This window comes from Monomorium pharaonis, chromosome 7 (genome assembly GCF_013373865.1).
Source record: "Monomorium pharaonis isolate MP-MQ-018 chromosome 7, ASM1337386v2, whole genome shotgun sequence".
NCBI classification, from domain to species: Eukaryota; Metazoa; Arthropoda; class Insecta; order Hymenoptera; family Formicidae; genus Monomorium; species Monomorium pharaonis.
The window spans coordinates 23176454-23198197 of NC_050473.1; the positions used below are offsets into that span (position 1 = coordinate 23176454).

General features: G+C 42.3%; 2 protein-coding genes across 2 annotated transcripts; both read right to left on the reverse strand.

Annotated features, from left to right (window-relative positions):
- Nucleotides 1-452: 452 nt before the first annotated feature.
- LOC118646684 lies at nucleotides 453-7971 on the reverse strand. Its single transcript, XM_036290135.1, has 10 exons — nucleotides 7934-7971; nucleotides 7107-7836; nucleotides 6755-7061; nucleotides 6648-6711; nucleotides 5810-6515; nucleotides 5454-5652; nucleotides 4815-4998; nucleotides 4431-4668; nucleotides 2898-3172; nucleotides 453-645 (listed from the first exon to the last, which is right to left on the reverse strand). Exons 1-10 carry the CDS (start codon nucleotides 7969-7971, stop codon nucleotides 453-455), a joined length of 2934 nt encoding a protein of 977 aa, XP_036146028.1.
- A 101-nt stretch (nucleotides 7972-8072) lies between these two features.
- On the reverse strand, nucleotides 8073-8867 carry LOC118646685. Its single transcript, XM_036290136.1, has one exon. It carries the CDS (start codon nucleotides 8865-8867, stop codon nucleotides 8073-8075), a length of 795 nt encoding a protein of 264 aa, XP_036146029.1.
- Between the last annotated feature and the right edge of the window lie 12877 nt (nucleotides 8868-21744).

Sequence of the window (21744 nt, forward strand, 5' to 3'; positions counted from 1 at the left end):
CAGTCGTGTCCGGTAAGTGTTCTTTGTGTACTCGAGGTACAGTGGGTGTAACTCGCGTAGCGTCGCCTACTCGCATTCGGCAACACGGTAATATCTCGCGTCTTATTCAGCGAGGTTATGTTACGCGCCGCTCGCTTCTGCTTGTTAATGTCGCGCGAAGGTACGCTCGACAGCTTTCACTCGCGTTCGCGTATTCGTACTTACGCCCTTGGTATCGCGGCACGTCGCCCGCGGAACGATTGCACTTGTTACTACGCGCGCGAATGACCACGCCCGATTGTCGTATATATATCGCGAAAACTTCCCTCAACGCTTACGATGTGTCTCGCGTGGAAGTTCTGACGAAAGTCGTTGGTGGGAGTACGCATTGCACGCTTTTATACGCGTCTACACCCTCTGACTCCCTCCGCTAATAACAGAGTCGCTACGAGTCGCTCACTTCTCTCGGCCAATCAGAGAGCTACGGTGTCTTCTCCATGTTCTTGGTCCAATAGCAGCTCGCCCCACTGCTCGCCGCTGCCGGATGGATCGTCTGGCCAATCCCAGAAGTTCGGCTTGGCTGCGCTCCCCTCCACTCGGGATCCAGCCAATGGGCTCATTTCAGCTCTCGTTTTCGCTCGGAGAAGATGGGTACAGTTCGTGGCACTATAAAGTGCCGATGCATGTCTAACGCAATTTCCATAGGCAATGTCTACGTACACCGTCTGCACTTTTGAGTGGCACCGATTTACAAAATACTTAAGAATTAAGCCTAATACTAATAAACAATATATCAACTTAAAAATGACTATTAATTTAAATTTAATGAAACTTACAAGGGAACCTCGCGAACTCGAAAATTCTGATTTTAATGAAACTTGGCATAAATGTAGAGGGGGTAAATACATGAATTTAGAAATTTATCGTAGCTGCCCATAAACGGTTTAAAGGGGTGAAACCACTCTTTAAAGATTGAGACATTTTTCGTTTTCTCGATATATCTCGTAAACTAAACAAAATATTAAAAAATGTTTTATACAAAAGTTTTACAATAAAAGTACTTCTATCTAACTACAGTAATTAAATTAAAAAAAAATTTTTTTAACAATTGTTTTTTAATTTAAAAAAATTTTTTTTTAAATTTTATTAATATAGTTAGATAGAAATATTGTTATCATAAAACTTTTGTATAAAACATTTTTTGATATCTTCAATACTTTTCGAGATATATCGGAAAAAGCAAAAATCTGCTCTACACTATGCATTGAAAAAAGCATGAGAGAATGCGATAGCACCGCGACGGAGAGCGTTAAAAAATATTTTAAAGAAATTTTTTATTAAGGTTTATTTATGATATTGAATATAATATAAGATACTAAAAATATAATAAAATAAAATAATATAAAATAATAATATTTTGTATGATATAATAATATGTAATAATATAATATAATAATGTCGCACGTGAATGCATGCTGATGTGTGAGTCAGAGAGAAAGAGTAAATAATATTAATATAATATAGTAATATAATAATATAATATAATAATATAATATAATATAAAATATTTATATCCAGACTTCTTGTTCCGGATCCATTAGCGGTGACATGCCAGAGAGTCGACGCAGATCGACGACATCTGCCAATCCAAATCGACCATATGATTTGTCAATTAAGGCATTATTTCGCTCTCTGTCGATCTTTCAAAAGTTTTGCGTCCAAAATCTTTTTCTTATATTGATAAATCCATGTATGTGGATGTTATAGAGATATATCCATGTCTAGATACAAAATTAACATATTTTAGTGTGGCATTATACGTAGAGCAGATTTTTGCTTTTTCCGATATATCTCGAAAAGTATTGGAGATATCAAAAAATATTTTATACAAAAGTTTTATGGTAACAATATCTTTATTTAACTAAATTAATAAAATTAAAAAAAAAATTTTTTTTTAATTAAAAAACAATTGTTTAAAAAAAATTTTTTTTTTTAAATTTAATTACTGTAGTTAGATAGAAGTACTTTTATTGTAAAACTTTTGTATAAAACATTTTTTAATATTTTGTTTAGTTTACGAGATATATCGAGAAAACGAAAAATGTCTCAATCTTTAAAGGGTGGTTTCACCCCTTTAAACCGTTTATGGGCAGCTACGATAAATTTCTAAATTCATGTATTTACCCCCTCTACATTTATGCCAAGTTTCATTAAAATCAGAATTTTCGAGTTCCCTTGTTAGTTATGTCACGGTGACCCACATGCACACCGCATAAGATAATAAGAACGAAATATTTAAACGTAATAAAATAATGAGTAATAAAACTAAGTAATATTTTTGCACTCGCTTAACGAGTTTTAACATAACTAATATGTTCTAAGATAAGAAATACGCGATTAAATTTATCGATTATATTTTTTTTGTCTCTAACGTAAAATAACAAAGTTAATAAACTGTGCATTTGTTACACCCGCGCCTATCGTACGCGTAAGCTAAGGAACGTAATTTCTTCGTGTTTCGCACGCTTTACTTTGAAATAATAATAAAAGAAAATAAACTTTTAAGACGTTTTACTCGCCTTGTCAAATAATAACTTAACCAAAATTTGTACTAGAACAAAATACTTTTTGACTTTAATTTTTACGCTTTTTCCGCGTGACTCGCGTCAGGTAAGTGCTCTAACGCTTTACGCCGCGTTCGTTTAACCGTTCCAACATTATGGATGGCTTCCGCGTCTCGGCCCGCTCTGCTGCGCTTGCCGCTGCCTTGTCCGCTGCACCCCAGTCGTCTGGCTGTGTGTAATGGATGGTGTACGCGAAGGTTCCTTTTCACCACCTCCTGGACGCGGTTTCAAAGTTAGGTTGTGACCGGAGAACCGATTGACGCTAAGTACGAGGATGGACAGAGAATGACTCACGAATCTTTTTTTCGCAGGTTGACACAGTCGCCAGCCTCTTTGTACCCTCCAAGAGGCAAGGGATCGCCTTCCAGGATCGCCGCTTTGCTCAGGAACGCTGGAAGTTCGTCGCTGTTGCATCCGTCGGAAAGACTGCTACCACCAATCGGATCACCTCCACTCGGATTCTCACAACACACGTTTTTTCGACTTATTATTAATCGTATGTTTCTTTTTGTTTCAGGTGCCGCCGTCGTCTCAGGATCGTCTCTAGGATCGTCGTCGTCCCACGGGAACTTCGCCAGGTAAATGTAAGTTAATGGTGTGTATACCCGCGATCTTGTGTTTTAACTGGACTACTTCTTTTCAGGTCACCCGGACTCCCTCGAACTCAGGAACAATCACCAAAAAATTGGATCCAGGTAAGTGAGAAACACAACACTTATTTTTTGGTTTAACAAATAACAAAACAGGTAAGTATATTCTCTTGAAACCTTTACATAAGCAGATCACATAATCCCATCCGCGACGCTTCTTCACACTCGCGTAAACGCGGTTTGTTATTCGCCCTATTTTCGCTAAGGCCTACTAGCATTCGGCCAGTGCGCTTTGATTTGTAACGCGGAAACAGCTTTTTTTTGTGCGTCCGCGGAACTTTCGTCAGAAGACTCGCGCCTTCTCGCATATGGCGGGAATTCTTTTGTATCGCTTGTCTGGGATGTTTCCCTCGTGACATTCAACGCGCGAAAGCCTCCGGGAGCTCTCGCCGCACGCTTTTGTACTCGCACGGGCGAGTCTTCTTCCTTCTGACGCCGTCCGCCAATCCCGATGCATGGCTGCGCATGTTACCGCCGAGACCGCTCGGGGTTACCCCCTCTTGTCCGCACGCGCCAATCCGCGAGGCCTTGATCCCGCGCGACGCTGGACGCTGGGCTTACCCCACTCGCTGACTTCCGTCCAATGGGAGAGTGTTCCTAACTGTACCGGAGTGCAACGGGAATCATCCTAGGCCACTCCTAGTACTTATATTTATACTTAATAAAATTGCCCTCGAAAGTGCAATCAGATTACACTTAAGGTGCGATTTTATGCACGCGAATATGTACTATGCCTTAAATTATTAAGTAACGGCTACAAATAAACAAAACGCATATAATACAAAGAATGTAGCGTTTAATCTAAGGATAATTAAGTTAATCAAAACAAAATGGTAGCACACGAGTTGTGCTTCTAACATTGCAATAAACTGTGTGAAACGTACTACTCGCAGAGTTAGCTTAAAAAACAAACTATATTATGAATAAATGGGCAAACACACAATAATAATAATAATAACTAACATAAGTATAACCGCCAGGGTAAGTATAATAATGCAGAGTAAGTATATCATTTTTATATAATAATAATAATAATAATGGTGACGGGGGCGGTCCTCCTGCGAAGCCCACATTGGCACTCAGACCGAGTCATTATGCCTCCCCGTTATCAGCTGCCTTAGCGGGGCCCCGCTTCCTTCCAAAAGCGGAGCAAATCCCCCACAGGTAGCTGCCTCACCTGGTTCGGTTCCAGAAAACCTGAGCCCAGCAGGCGTGTTTTTGGTCCGACCAATGCTGGGCAGTTTCCAAAAATGTGGAGGCTAGTTTCCTTCTCTTCACCGCACAACCTACAGCTGGGCGTATCGCTACGACCCAATTTGTGCAGGTGGTAGTTGAGGTCGCCATGGCCCATGAGCAGTTGTGTCGCGAGCCTGGCGTCCTTCCTACCTAGAGATCTTATGCTCTTGGCCAGGTCCCTGCATTCCCCAGCATGACCCTAGCCTGTCTGCATTTGCTCTATGTTTCTTTCTTTTAGTATTCAAGATGCTGGTCCCGGAGCCAGCTCCTGATTCTCCCCCTGCCTAAGCAGAAAGAGATCCCAACAGCCGGTTCAGGTCCCAACAGCCTTGTTTCAGCCGCCTCCTTAGCAAGCAGGTCCGCCATTTCGTTGCCCTTGATCCCCGCGTGCCCAGGGACCCATACTAGGCCAACATCATTCTTCTCCGCCAACTTATCCAGTACGCACTTGCAGTCCCAGACCAGTCGCAAGTTAATTTTTGGATCCTCAAGCGCCTTAAATCGCTTGACTGTACGAGCAAATCCGGATGCGCTTTCCCACCCTATCAGACTCTAATAGATTCTGGGCACATCTCATGATGGCTAACACCTCCGCCTGGAAAACCGTAGCGTGCTCGCCAAGCGGAACGACGATTTTTGCCCGGTCGCGCTGGCAGTAAAGACCAACTCCAGAGCCCGCACTCGTTCTGGAGCCGTCCGTGAACCAGACGTCCCCGTCCCGAGGAACCGGTCCTTTAGAGCCGTTCCACTCCCAGCGCCCGGGAAGCTTATTATGTACCCTCTTTCGAAGGTACGAATCACCGGCCTCCTATCCTGTTTTATTGCAAAAATGGTGCCCGATAGGATTCCTTCAGGAAATCTCGTGTGGAGGGCTCCTGCCTTCCACCTTGATTCACACCTTAGGCAATAGACTGCCGTCGCCGCAGCCGCCACTACTACCCATCCCCATCGCCGCCACCACTACCCATCCCCATCGCCGCCACCGGCGTGGTCCGCATGGCCCCCAGAGCCCCTCTTAAAACTAGAGCTCTGACGTGCTCCAACGTTAACTTAGCGGTCTTTCCCAGCACCTTTGGCCACCATACGACAGACGCGTAAAGCAGCCTACGTCTGAGTATTGCTGTGTATATCCAGTGGACCATTTTTGGTTTGAGACCCCAAGTCTGCCCGAATGTCCTTCTGCATATCCAGAAGTAGGAGCACACACTCCTACAGCAGTTCTCGAGATGTTCCTTCCGTGCCAGCTTCCTATCTAGGATCACTCTCAGATATTTAGTCGATATGGTTGGAACTAATCTCGTTCCCCTCCACCGAGCCTACCTTGTACTTGCGAGTGAAGATTACGAGCCCGGTCTTTAGTGGATTCACTGCCAGACCAGTCTCGCTAAACCACTCCTCAATCGCCTCTAAGGCTCTCTGCGTGAGTTCCAGAAGCGTCTCTAAAAAGGGTCCTCGTATCAGGATAGCCAGATCATCCGCATATCCTAATGTAAAAAAGCTCCTTTCGTTCAGCGTCCTGAGCAGTCTGTCCGCCACCAGACACCACAATAGTGGAGAAAGAACTCCCCCTTGCGGGCAGCCTCTCTTCACCCATCCACTAACCTTCACTGTTCCCAATGAGGCCGTTACCTGCCGCCCGAGCATGCCTCTGATCCAATCCACGGTTCTTTCCGGCACGCCCCTGCGAGTCGCTTCCTCACACACCACCTCGTGCGGTGTGTTGTTGAAAGCCCCTTCTATGTCTAGAAAGGTGCCAACTACGAAACCCTTCCTCTCCAATTGCTCCTCGATAAACGATACAGCGGAGTGAAGCGCCGATTCTGTGGAATGTCCCGTGCGATACGCGTGCTGATTCACGTGCAGCTGGTGCTGCAGTAGAACCACGTCGCGTATGTAGACATCCACCAGCCTTTCCAGCGTCTTGAGAAGAAAAGACGTCAGGCTGATTGGACGAAAATCCTTGGCGGAGCTGTAGCCCGTTCTTCCCGCTTTGGGAATGAACACAACTCTCGCCTGCCTCCAAGCTCTAGGTGTATAGCCCAGTACCAAGCAAGCCCTTAGCGTCCGCGTGAGCGGCCCGGTGATCTACTCCAGCCTTCCTGGAGAAGGGCTGGAAAGACCCAGTCCGCCCCGACTTGAAGGGCTTGAAACTTTTTACGGCCTATTTGACCTTGTCAGGCCCAACGATTTTTGTCGCAAGAGACCAGTCTTTTCCTCGTACCCTACGGAGATTTGAAGTTCCTTGATGGACGTCTTCCTATGGGCCTCCGCGGAAGCCCGGAAAGTTCGACTCCAGCAGGTGGTTTAGGCATCGTTCTCCAGACGCTATCGTCCCATCGTCGAGCCGAATGGCCTCCAGAGCCGCGTCCCGATCTCTGGCTAAGATTCTGCCGAGCCTAGCGGCTTCAGGTATCCTCTCCACCGACTCGCAGAATCTCCTCCAGCTCTCCTTTTTAGCCATTATCACAGAGTCTCTATAGGCCTTCTGAGTCCTTCGGTGAAGGTCCCAGTCAGCCTGGCGGCCCTTGTTCCTGGCCCTGTTCCAGGCACGACGTGCAGCACTCCTGAGCTCCTGCAGCTTGGGGTTTCACCAGGCAACTTCCCTAGTATTCCTCACTGTCCTTTCTGGACAGTTGTCCTGAAAGCTCCCGACGAGAGCCCTTTGCAGGTGCTCGACGCACAGTTCGATCTCTTGCGGGGTCCCATGTCTTTTGGGAAACTCCCTAAGACCGACAGCCAGGTCCTCTCGAAATGAGTCCCAGTCCGTCTTCCTCGGATCCCTCACTGATCTTACCTTCGCTTGCACTTTAGCCAGCCTGAAGGTGATCTGTCTGTGATCCGACAACGAGAGCTCGTCAGAGACCCTCCAGCCGGTCACCTCCTGCACTACCTGTCTTGAACAGATAGTTAGGTCCAGAACCTCCTTTCTCACCGCCGTGATAAAGGTAGGCTCCCTGCCTCTGTTGAGAATTTCTAGGTCTGTGGACACCAGAAATTTTAACAGCTTTTCGCCTCTCCTGTTGGTGTCCGTGCTTCCCCACACCGTGTGGTGCGCGTTCGCATCGCACCCCAATATCAGGGGAAATTGCTCCTTTTGGCAGAACTTCATCAGTCGTACAACCCGGTCTGATGGCAGCGGATCGTCCTCTTCGTGTGGGAAGTAGCCCGACGCCACTACCATCTTTGTCTTAATCTCGGTCCCGCTGGCGTCCTCTATCACAACTGCTACCAAGTCCCTGGAACAGAAATCTGACAATAGCTGGTTCTCCAGCCCTTTAACGGCCACACAGGCCCTAGGCTGGTCCTCGTGTGGTGACCTAAACAGCCTACCGCACCCCGCCAGACCCCTAATACAGCCTTGGACCAGCCAAGGCTCTTGTATTAGTGATATGGCTGTGTGCACCCCAGCCTGGCGCCTGGCAAGAACAGCCGAGGCTCCTTTACAAGTTGGTTTGGGTGAAGCCCACCCCGGTCAGGCCCATTATGAAGACGAGACCTTCGAATCGGGCTTTTCCCTATCCCTTCCCGCCCTTTCCTGGGATGGACCGGTCACTTTAAAAGTGACTCCATCCCAAAATGGGACCTAAAGTCCAGCGCTATTAAGTCTATTGACGCTGGACTGGGGGATGCCGAGAATGAGGTTTCTACCCTCGCAGGTAGCCCCCACATTCTCAGCATAAACGCGCCAGCCCGAGATGACGATTCCCGGATTCTGCTGCTCCAGCAGCCCCAGGACCACAGCCGCGCCTACGGGAGGTCCCGGGACCCACACCGCAGCCCTGTACTGCTTTTGCAGCACCTTCAGTTCCGTCACCCTGAGCTTGGCGCCCTCCCACGGCACGATGCCCCCGATTCGGCTTTCGAGCCATTTCAGGGACTCCGTATCCGCGCACCTCACCACCGCAGCCCCCCCCCTCAGAGTGGTGCTGTCAAATCTGGGCAGGATACCCTCTGGAATCCCCTGGATCTCCTTGAAGACCGCACTCCTCAGCTGCGCTAACCGCTCAGCAGTCATCACAGCATCAGGGTAACCCTCCTCGACAATCACCCTCGTCAGAGGGTCCGCGGCGTCAACGTGAGCATTGGTCCCTTGGACCCTCTGCTTCTTCTTCGCCCCTTCCGCCGATTGTGGGGTCCCATCAGGGTCCTTCCGACGTTTATTGCCGGAGTTCCCCTGAGGCCTCCCAACCGGCGTCTGGGGGATAGCCGAGGACAAGGAAGAAGAGGTCCCCGGAACGGCCGGCGAAGGCCCAATCCCAGTCCCAGCCTGAGCCTGGGCCTGAGCCCCCCCCCCCCTCCGCTCCCGAGCCTTCCTTCTCTTTGCGGCTCCGGAGAGTTTCTTCTTGCGAAGATCCTCTTCCGTCGCCGGTTCGTCCATTGCGGCTTTGGAGCCTCCCGTGCCCCCGGGGGCCCGCTCGGCACTCGAAACCGCCCCCCCTCCGCGGTCTTGGTGCTTCCCGTGCCCCTAAGGGTCCGTTCAGCTCCAGATCCCGCTTTATCCACCCTTCTGGAGTCCTCAGGCAAAGCTTCCATCGGGGTGTCCTCGGTGAGTTTTAAATTTTTGATATTCGTCTCCATTTTGTTCCCACGAGCAGCTAGGGAAATATACGGTCACCCACACAGAGCCTCGCATGCGTGGGTAAGGCTAAATACTCTGGGGTTTTGCCTGGTTCCCCAGAGGCATCGTTCAAGACACTGTTCCCCCAGTGCCACGCAGCCCTCGCCACGATAGCTTCCAGCTTGACTTGGGTCGAGTTGGTCCGCGGTATCGGCTTCTCCTCCCCTGGGCAGGGTTTTACGCCCGCCGGGGCAGGATATAACCGTTACTATCCGGGCGGTCCACCCCCGGCACGCGGGAGTTTAGGCCCGGACCGAGGTTTCCCACCCGGGTCCTCCTATTCGCCACCCGGAGACGCGCCCGCTAGACACTCAACCCACGGGCATTTTTATATAAGAGGTTATAAAATACAATGCATGCGAATATGTGAACACGCTTTAGAATTCAAACAGGTTTAACTTTATTAAAACACGTAAAATAAAGTTTGCGCGCGCTTTTTGTCGCCAACGTAAAAAAAACTCATATCGAACGAAAAAACAAAATTTGTATTGTAAAACTAAATTTTATGCGCTTAGGCGCGTTAGACAGGGCAGGCTTGCTGCTGTTCTTGACCCTCCTTGTTAGTTTGGTCGTGCGCCCGCTCGAGGATGACGCTGACCACCTTTTTTCCTTCTATTACTTTCTTCTCGGTCTTGGCCGCTGTATACACCTTGGCTGCGCCTCGGGTGTTCCCTTCCGCTGATGTGGATGGTCCGGGAAGCTGGGCGCCCTGGGTGGATGGTCGCAAGATTAGATTATTTCTTTTGCTTACCGTTATTTCTTTTGCTGTCTATATAATAACGACAAAATTCATAATGAATAGAACACACAAATATAAAGTATATTCAAAGAGTCATCTCAGGCGTTTAGCTAGGTTAGAGGCAGATTCTTTTAGTAAAAGATCAGAGGCATGACAAATTTTGCCTTGTAGTAGTGCCAGTTCAATGAATGTAGAATGTAATAAATCAGAGGCACGACACATCTTGCCTTGTAGTAGTGCCAGTTCAATGAATGTAGAATGTAATGAAGAAATTACTACAGAGACGAGAAATGATGATAATATTGCTTACGTATTACCAAATCAAGACAATGATAATTACGATGATGCATTGCAGCCAAATTTCATTGAATGTAATGAACAATTATTACCCGAGTCTGTAGAAGTAATAAGTACAGACGGTGATAATAATTTTTATTTGATTAATGAATCATTAAATGAAATCGCAGATAACAATTTCAAAAAATCGGTAGCTGAGTGGGCAATAAAATATGAGATTATGCACTCTGCGCTGATAGCACTTTTGAAAATTTTAAATATTTGTACAAACGTTACGTTTCCAAAGGATCCTAGAACTCTTTTACAAACTCCTAGAAGTACTGATATTAAAATGGACGATAGTCAATATTGTCATTTTGATATTAAAAATATTGTAAAAAAATGATAACTGAAATAAGAACAAGTGGTATAAATATTACTATACTAAATTTGTTAATAAATATTGATGGTATGTCTATATCTCGGTCCTCAAATGGTTGTTTTTGGCCTATCCTTGTATCAAAAAATGTGTATGGTAGTGTATATGTTGCAGGACTATATTATGGATATACAAAACCAAAAGATCCCAATAAGTTTTTAAAAAGATTTGTAGCTGATATAAAACCATTAGTAACAACAGGAATTATTGACAATGGAATAACAGTGAAAGTAAATTTAATGCATTTATATGTGTTACACCAGCAAAATCATTTATTCTTTCAGTGAAAAGCCATACAGGATTCTTTAGTTGTACAAAATGTACCATAAGAGGTGAATGGCATGGGCGTGTATGTTTTCCTGAAATAAATGAAAACATCCCTTTACAAACTGATTCAGAATTTGCAGATAATAAATATATGGGAGAATATCAGCAAAAGGAATGCATATTAAAAGAAGTAGAAAATTTTGGATTAGTTTCTTGTGTGCCACTTGATTATATGTATTTAATATATTTAGGGGTGAAAATTAATAAGTTTATGGTTAAAACATCTATTTTCAAGAAGAATAACCTTCTGTAAACGAATTTCTCAACTGCTTAAAAACATAAGATTAACAGTTCCATCAGAATTTAATAGAAGACCTAGATCACTGAAAGATTATAAACAATGAAAAGCTACAGAATTTAGAACTTTTCTTTTATACTTAGGGCCTGGTGTTTTAAAAGATATATTAGACAAAAATATGTATAATAATTTTTTAACGCTTCACGTTGCTATTTCGATTTTGATAAATCAAGTTTTTTGTAAAAAAGCAGATTATTTAGATTACGCTGAAAATCTATTGAAGCACATTGTTCGTTCTTTTATAAAACTATATGGTAAAGCACATGCATCTCACAATATACATAATTTATTACATCTTGTCGCAGACGTAAGAAAATTTGAAATATTAGAAAACTTTAGTTGCTTCAGATTTAAAAATTATATGTCGACAATTAAAAAACTATTGAGAAAAGGAGACAAGCCATTGCAACAATTTTTAAGAAGACTTGGCGAAACAGAAAGTGTGAATATATCTGCAAAAACAAGAGGCTCTAAATTGGTTTTAAGAAATAAACATTTTGATGGGCCTCTGCACCAAAATTTTAATATTAAAGGCCAATACAAAAGTTTATATAACTCATTATTTACGATCCACTGCGGTGATAAAAGAAATAATTGTTGCATTTTAGAAAACTGAGATTATATAGAAGTGGAAAACATTATTCAATGTAAAGATGAAATAATATTTGTTATTGGGAAAAAAATGTTAAACATACAAAATTTATATGACCTACCTATAAAGTCTTCACTTTTACAAATAAATAATGTAAATAAAAATAATGAAAATCAAACTTTAAATGCATGGCCCATTAATAACGTGGTAACAAAAGCTTGGAAAATTCCGTACGGCGAACAGTTTGTCGTATTTCCCTTAATACATACATATAAAAACTAATGTATATATACCTAATTTCTAAATTCGCGTATCCGTGTGAATGTGTGAGTGCATCACGTCAATGCGCAGGTGTCCGTATCTCTCCCGCGAACGTTCTTTGCCTCGTGCACAAGAGGCCTGTTCTTTGTCGCTGCACTACTGAACTGGTGCAACAAGTTAGAATAAGACAAATATATTCTTTCTCATTCTAACTTATTGCACCGGTACAGCAGTGCAGCTACCAAGAACAAACCTAAGATCTCCGTCGGATAGCGCGCAAGATTTCCGGGTTCGCGAGAGCTTCGACCAAGAGGCTCTTCAAGATTTCCACGTCGACTACAGGCAGCGTAATATTAGGACATTTCAAGATCTCCGTAAAATTGTAAAGAGATACGGCTCGCCCCTCGCTTTGAACGTCCGTGTTAAATAAATAATTAAAGTGTGAGTGACACTACGCCCCCCCCCCCGTGAACCAACTGCATTCCTCACCACTCGCTTCGCTTCCCAATCGGGACGGATTCCCGCGTTTTTAGTGCGATCGCGTTTAACCTTACGTACGCGCGAACAGTATAAATATATAACTTCTGAAATAAAAATTATGTGTGTGTATGTTTTAATACAGATATGGTTTGAAGAATAATTATAATTATAATTTGCAGTTATGTTTGTGTAAAATAAAATTATTTTCTAGTTGATTTAGGTGATTTTATATAAATAAAAATATGGCCACATTGAAGGCAGTATCATAGAATTTAGTGATGGCCTGGTAATAGTGCCATCACATTGGTTGAACAATGATGAAACAAAATGCGCTTATCCTAATTTTCGGGATCCAGCAAAAATAAAAAAGGCTGTTGCGTCACAACAGCTTCCTGAGGATAACCCGAACTGGAAAATATACGATGTTCTAAGGATCTTCTATAAAACAAGTAAGATTTTTCAAAAATTTGATTATTTTCATTATTTGTAAATATGTCAATTTATCTTTTTTATGTCTCTATATTTTCGGATTCATACCAAAGAGCAAAAGACAACTTATTGCTTATTGCTGAGAAAATGTCAGATTTAGCAACTAACGAAAGTTCAGAAGATGAGACCAAAAGATGCGACAAAGAAAAAAAATTGAGACACATGCGAGCTAAAAAAAATAATGCTTCGTCGGAAGAGTGTGATGGATTCTATTCTGATATAAGTCAGGAATTAACAAAATTATCATCCTTTCCGAAAGTTCCTGACAAATTAAATATTACAAAGAAAAAGATTCCTGCAAGTCAGAAGATAGTTCCACCGCCATTATCATCTAACGTAGAACGATCAAAATCTGAATGCCAAAAAAGTCATGCTATACATACCAAAAGTTTACATCAAAAAGAGGCAATAAATAAATACACAAAAGAGAAATATGTTAAGAATTCATCAGATGAAAATAACAACTTGCAAAATTTAAAGACTGCAAAATAAACGTCTACTAAAAGCAAGAACTTAATAACTGAAAAAAAAGGTTTGTAATTTAAAAAAATATTTATTTCTATATAAAAATTATTAGTTATATAGTTAATATAATATTAGTTTATTTCACTAGTTTTTGTTATAATTAGAGATAAGTGTGCACAAATTTTCTATGTCAGGACAGAATTGTAACAGGCCTGCGATAAAGGAAAACACCTTGCAGTATATAATATATTTTGAAGATATGTATAAGTAGTTAATACTATGTCGGTTCTAACCCAGGGGCTCCGAGGGGGATGCGGGTGTGCGGGGGGGTACTTGTAGGCGCGGGGGTATGACGTCACGCGAGGAGGGAGATTTCGCAGTGCGGAAATTGCTGACGCAGGATTTTCGGGTCCGCGACCCGGGAGCGGGAGAGGGGGAATCGGGGTCCGCGACCGCCACCGCCGCCGCCGCGACCGCCGCTGCCGCCCGCCCGCCGTCCGCCGCCGGCTGCCACCGCCGCCGCCGCAGCCACCACCCGCCGCTGCTGCAGCAGCCATCGCCGCGGTGCTCGCTCTCTCCCTCTATTGCAAATCTCTCTCTCTCTCTCTCTCTCTCTCTCTCTCTCGCGTCTCTACCGTGATGGACGTGTCAAAGATCGCTCCGCAAATGCAGTTAATTTAAAGTGATTACGAAGTGAAAGAAAATTATAAAAAGGTGTCGTGGCTGTCAGAATACGCGTAAGGACCAAACAGGACCAAAGTTTTCTAGCGAGAGTGCGTGGATCTATGCGGAAAATCAGTATATTTTCCATGCGGGTCATACATGTCGCGACAGGTAGACATTTATAGTGACGTGTATATTAATTAAAGTTACGTACGTGAGTGGGCGCCCGTATCGATAGGATCGGCATCAGCCGATACCTACTAATATGGTCGATGAATATGCGGAATATAGATGTGCCGCATGTAAGAAAGAAATAAAAAGTCAGGTTGTGACATGTAAGTCATGTGTCAAACTTTTCTTCCATCCTGGATGTGCAAGTAAACATAAGGTGTATGACAGAAATCGAGAATATGTGTCTTGTCCTGGCCCATATAAGAAGTTCACAGTAGACAGTGAAAAAGATATAGATGTGAAAAAAACACCAATACAGACGGGAAGCGGAAGAGACGGGAAGTGGCGGATGCAGAGCGATAGGAGTCAACGTGGGCACGAAACGTGGATACGAAAATTGATTGGCTAGTAAGAACTATGAGAGAGATGAAAGATGAAATGGCATGCAAACGAGAAATAAAAATGCTGATTAAAGAAACAGTGCAAGAGGAAATAAAAGCTATTAAACAAGAAATGGAAGACCTACGAAAAATAATACGAGGAGGAATGCAGGCGTCAGCGGAAAATGTGCGCGGCAGTTACAGTGAGGCAATAAAGAAAAAGAAGGAAAACATCATAATCATCAAACCGAAGACTCAGCAAGAAAGTGAGACCACTAAAAAAATAATAAAAGATAAAGTTGATATTAAGAATATGCCAATGGGGATAACAAAGGTACGAAAAGGAAGAGAAGGAACAGTAATTCTAGGATGTGAGACCGGAGAAGAAATAGATAAATTAAAAGATGTAGTACAGTCTAAACTAGGTGACAATTATAATGTTACAGAATCAGTACAAAAAAAGCCGAAAATAAAAATTGTTAATATTAGCGAGGAAGAAATAGAGTTGGATGACGATGAGCTAATAGATACAATAAAGAAACAGAATAGTATTGGTGAATCTCGTATAAGCATAGTTCAGAAAATCCCGAAAAGAAAAAATATGGATGATAGTCAATCTAGAAGGAAAGGAAAAGAAGGTAGATCTTTAATAATTGAAGTAGATGAAGTAACACATGAATTGATGTTAAAAAAAGAAAAGTTGAATATAGGCTGGAGAAAATGTCCTGTGTTCAATCACTTTAGCATAAAGAGATGTTTCAAGTGCTGGGGATTCTACCACATTGCAAAAAACTGTACGAGAGATGAAACGTGTCATAAATGTACAGGAAAGCATAAAGCAAGTGAATGTAGAGAGAAGCAGAACAAATGTGTAAATTGTATGTTTAAAATAAAAACATATAATTTAAAAATAAAAGACGATCATGATGCTCTGGATCCGGAATGCCCGACATACAAGAGGGCTATCGAAGAGGAGAAGAGGAGAAGTGGATGGGAAGCCAAAAAATAGCAATTACAGAAAGAAGAGGATCAGATAATATATACAAACGCGCAAAGTTTAATGGCACATAAGGACGAGATACAGCATCAGATTATGAAGAAATTAAATCCGGCAGTTATTGCATTGTCGGAGTCGAGACTGATTGCGGAAATTGAAGACAGTGAAATAAGTGTACCGGGATACAGTGTGGTTAGATACAGTGTGGTTAGATGCGACGCGGAAAATAGAAATACAGGGGGAGTTGCTCTGTATGTAAGAGACGATATCAAGTATGAAATAGTAGTATTGAAAAAATTAGAAAGGATTGTGTGGTGCGTTGCAATAGAAGTAAAAGAGAAATTGTTTAAAGGAGTGTTAATGGTAATATATCATTCACCGAGTGCGTCACATGGAGAGTTTATAGGATTCTTAGAGGAGATAGTAGAAGAATTAACAATAAAAGAAGAGTGTATAATATTAGGAGACTTTAATATAGATTGTATGACAGACTCTTATTATACAAATAAACTACTAACGACTATGCAAAGTCTAGGTATGAAGCAGTATGTGGATAAACCAACGAGAGTTACCGAAAATAGTAGAACAATTATAGATCTAGTTTTTGCGAATAAAGATATAAATGTAGAAGTCAAGTACGAACCTAAGATAACGGATCATGCGTGGATAAAAGTTGTGATAAATACGAACAAGATTGTAAATAAATATAAAGAATTCAGTGGCAGGGATTATAGTAGATATAATGCGGATGAGTTTATTAAGCTAGTGGAGAGTAATTTAGAAAAAGGATATGATTTAGATATTAATGAGTTAGATATTAATGTAAAGGCAAAGAATTTAATTAATAGTATTGTAGATGCGCTAGACATCTCAGCACCTAAGAAAATTTTTAGAATACCAAAAATATGGGAAGGGAATCCCACAACTATGTGGAAATCATTAAAAGAAATTATTAGAGGAAGACCAATAGGCGCGAAATTTGTAGGAAACATAGATTTTGAAATATTAGATAATAATATAGAGTGTGATATAGCTGATAAATTTAACTTATATTATATACAAAGTATTAAAGACATAATAAAATCTATAGATAAAAATTATACAACGAGCACAAATAAGAGAACTATTTATTGTATTGAAAAGAAGGGAGAGCTAGAAAAATTTGAATCAATTACGACAGAACAAGTAAGAAAAATCATTAGGGAATTACCAAAAAAGAAAGGTACAGAAGAAGGAATAACTAGCGATCTATTAAAAACGGTATTTTGTGTCATAGAAAAGGAATATTGTGATATAATAAATAAGTCATTGAGTGAGGGTTGTTTCTTGAAAGAGTGGAAAACATCCACGATAATTCCAATACCAAAAGTAGAGAAACCTAAGAGGGCAAGTGATTATAGGCCTATTAATATATTACCAATATATGAAAAAGTATTAGAGATAATAGTTAAAAAGCAAATTGAGGTCTACCTAGAAAGTAATAATATTATAACGGAACATAAGTCGGGCTTTAGGAAAAATTATTCGTGTGAAACAGCAATTCAAACAGTTATAGATGAATGGAAATTGATTATTTATTAGTGAGAGACAAATAGTAGGAGTTATTTTTGTAGATCTTAAACGGGCTTTCGAGACAATTGATAAAGGAAGATTATTAGAGAAATTATACCAGTATGGTATTACAGGAACAGTTCTAGAATGGTTTAGGTCGTACTTAAAAGATAGAATGCAACAAATTCAATTTAATGATAGATGGTCTAAGATAATGACTACGGAATACGGAGTGCCACAGGGTTCGGTATTGGACCCATTATTGTTTATAATATATATGAATGATATTGTTAACGTTTGCTTGGATATGTGTAATATAAAAATGTTTGCGGACGATACCTTAATATACGTAACAGGTGAGAGTAGTGCGGAAGTAGAGAGGAAATTGAATATTGCATTTAACGTAGTGGAGGAATGGATGAATATTAATAAACTGAAGATGAATTCGGGGAAAACAAAATATATGTTAGTTAGAGGGATAAGAAAAGAATTGAAAGGCAATACTACTGAGATGTTTGGATGGAAATGAGATTGAGCGTGTAGAAATAATAAAGTACTTGGGTATAATTATTGATGATAGACTTAGATTTAGCGGTCACTGTGATTACATGCTAAAGAAAGAAAATAGGGAAGAAGATAAGTTTTTTAAATAGAATAGGGAACTTTATCTCGGCTTACACTAGATATACAATATACAAGACAATAATAGCACCTCACTTTGAGTATTGTGCGACGCTACTATTAGATATGGGAGATACACAGTTAAATAGGCTCCAAAAAGCGCAAAATAGAGCTATGCGAGTCATATTGCAATGTAACAGACGTACCAAAGTTAAATGTATGCACCAAGCGTTGCAATTTATGACCATAAGACAAACGCTGTTATTACAACACGTGCATATTTATTTTTAAGATTTTAAATAATATGATGCCGGAGCAATTTAGTAATAGACTTAGAATAGTAGAGGGTGAACGCGAAACTAGGCAGACAGGGGATATTGTTATTGAATTTCGAAAAACAAGAAGCGCGCAAAAAAATTTATTTTATGAGGGTGTGTTAATGTATAACGCATTACCACCCGAAGTTAAACATTGTAATCGTTTAGAAATGTTTAAACGAATGCTAAAAGAGTTTGTTTTTAATGATGTAGCATAAAATTGTATATATATGTATTGAAAATAGCTGAGAAAGCTAATAAAAGATCAATCAATCAATCGATCGATCGATCGATCGATCGATCGATCGATCGATCGATCGCTCGCTCGCTCGCTCCCTCACTCGCTCACTCGCTCACTCGCTCACTCCCTCACTCCCTCACTCCCTCACTCGCTCACTCGCTCACTCGCTCACTCGCTCACTCGCTCACTCGCTCACTCGCTCACTCGCTCACTCGCTCACTCGCTCACTCGCTCACTCGCTCACTCGCTCACTCGCTCACTCGCTCACTCGCTCACTCGCTCTCTCTCTCTCTCTCTCTCTCTCTCTCTCTCTCTCTCTCTCTCTCTCTCTCTCTCTCTCTCTGGTGAGTACAGCATGTGGACGCACTTTTCTTCGCTCTGTAATTTTGCGCTTTTATTGCTGGTTCTTGCCCTTCGGGACTTTCTTTTTGCATTTACACGGTCAAGGGCACACTTTCTTGACACTTTCCTCTTAAGGTGAGTGTCCACTCATCTTTATTACACATGCTACATTAAAATTTCTGTTTCGGACGCACCGTTATACTTTGGAGAACTTCTCCTGTCCCGTCATCTTCACTGGCTATCTCTCTTTTGCGCACGCGCTACCTCCGCCTGCTGCCTCTCTCTGTGCCTCATCGTGCTGCCGGGTCTCTGTCTTGCCTCCGCGGCGTGTGCTCTGCGTGATTTATGTGTCTACTGGGTGTTCAGTTTGAACTTTTTCGTTAAAATAATGACAGCGTAGTGTTAACTGTGACTTTCTTCGCCTATCCGTGTGGATTTCAGGTTCAGGTTTAGCTTTACACACTGTGACCGCTTTCTATCACGTCGTCTAGTACATAGAGTTTTCGGGTCATATTCAGTGCTTATTGAATCTAACTTATGTCACCCGTGTGCGCCAAGTGTAAGAAGGCGATTGCGACCGCGCTAGTTGAGTGTGCATGTAAGCGAACGTTCCATCCTGGTTGTGTTAAATCATACTCTGTTACTAAGTATGCCGATGCGTGTTGCAAGTCGCTCTCTTCATCTCTGAGTCTTTCTCTTACTCCTGTGGCTGACAATAATACATTTTTCACTTTCAATTCTGCCGGTATGTCTGCGTCCGGGAGTGACGACACTCGATCGCTGCGGCGATTGCAAGCGGCAGCAGAGACGCCCATGTCTAATGCTTCCATCGGAGAGCTATTGCTTAAATTGAGTGATCAGCTAAGGGAGTCAGAAGCTAGGTTTACTGTTTTTGCGGATGAGCAGCGACGCACTAATTGCGAACTAAATGATAAATTAAATCTGCTTAATAGCATAGCGAGCAATGTAGAGCGTAATAGCGGATTGTTGCGTTGGAGCATCAATGTACTGCTCTTGCAAACGAGGTGCGTAGCCTGAAGTCTGAACATAGGCCTGTATCCGATCAATCCGATAATTCGCTCATTCTGTCCGGCGTCCCAGCTACAATGCCCATCACTCCAATGGCCTGTGCTCGCAACATGTTTACGGCTTTCGAAATTCCTGAACTGTCGTGTCACATTTTGGATGCAAAAATTATTCGCAAGACTCAATCTGTGATAGCTAGCGATCGACCGTTGCCTGTTTCCGTAACTGGCTCGATTATTGTTACTTTGACCTCGCGTGCGGCTCGTGTTATAACTAAAAAGCGTGTACGACGTGTGCTTCTTCAGAGGGACATTTGTGGTAATGACTCCGATCGTGGTGTTTACGTGAATGAGCTTCTCCCTAAAAATACATATGAGTTACTTAAGATTACTAAAAACATTGCCAAGGAAAAATCTTATAAGTATGTTTGGGTTAGGGACGGCCATATTCGCGTTAGGCGTTCCGACGGTGAACCGATTGTTCATATTGACTCTGAAACGGATTTGGATAGGCTCATTTGACGTGCACATCCTATTCTCTCTTTGGCACCTGTCTCATGTGGTGATATGGATCCCAAGCATCAGTTACGCATTGCTCAATTTAATGCAAACTCCCTTCGTGGCTATATCGATGTTATTCAATTGCATTTCAGTAGTGACATATATCATCTCATCTCAGTCTCCGAAACTTGGCTTAACGCGAGCATTTCTGATGACTTTGTTGCCATTGATGGTTACTTCCTGATTCGCAACGATCGTATTGGCCGGATGGGCGGTGGTGTTGCTTGCTACGTCCATAAATCGCTTGGAACTTCCATTGTTGCCATGTCTGACAGTGGTCATGTAAACGATCCGGAATATCTAATTATCGACATTCGCTTACCGCATAACGATTCCGTCTTGTTCGCATCCATTTACAGGAGACCCAAAGGCTGCTTCCTTCACGACTTTGTTGCATCGCTTACCAGCTTTTCTCATTTGTATAAAAATATAATTATTGGAGGCCATCTTAATTGTAATCTGTTGACTAACCAAGTAGAAGCATCTTATCTACGTGACCTTACGTATAGCCTGTCTCTTCATATCGTTCACTCTGATGCCACTTTTCACACGGCTACTTCTGACTCGTGGCTCGATGTCTTGATTGTTAATGACCGAGATGAAATATTATCTTTTTCTAAATCATCATGTCCCTTTATTGCGGGCCACGACTTTCTTTCTCTCTCGTTCTCTATCAAGACTTTTATCAGCACCGAGCGCTCCATTCTGCGGCGCTGTTATAGACGCATTGATAATTCTGAGTTCCTCTAGCTCCTCAGTGCTAATGTTGAGCATGTTTCTGCCACATGTACTATTTTGTCCGACAACGCTATTGTTAACAAATCATGCGCAACGCTTTCTAACGTACTTTGTAATGCGCTCGATGTCTGTGCACCCGCCCGCGCTTTCGTGATTAGGAGGCCGCTGGCACGATGGCTGACTGATGATTTGAAAAGTCGTCTTCGTGCTCGTAACGGTATGTACAAGCAGGCTAAGCGTTCATGCAGTCTGCTTGGTTACTTGAGATACAGACATTTTAGGAATCAGCTAAACTCCGACATTAAACGTGCAAAAAGTGAATTTCTTGTTGACTCTCTGGACAATATTGATGATCCGGTTAAGTTATGGAGAGAACTTGCCCGTCTTGGTCTTGTAAAGTCCACTTTAGTTTCCCCTCTTCATTTATTTACCTTATCCCAGTTAAATTCGTATTATGTCTCTGTCTCCTTCGATTTGCCATTGAGTCATTCTGACCTCAGCTCAGCCATTTCATCCTTTACCTGTCCACCCATACGCCCAGAGTTTTCGTTTTCTCCTATCACTGCTAGTATGATTTATAAGCTTATTGTTGCCAGCCCTTTTCACTCTTACGCTTCTGGAGTTGACGGCATTCCTCTCTTTGTTCTACGCATTGCTTGGCCGT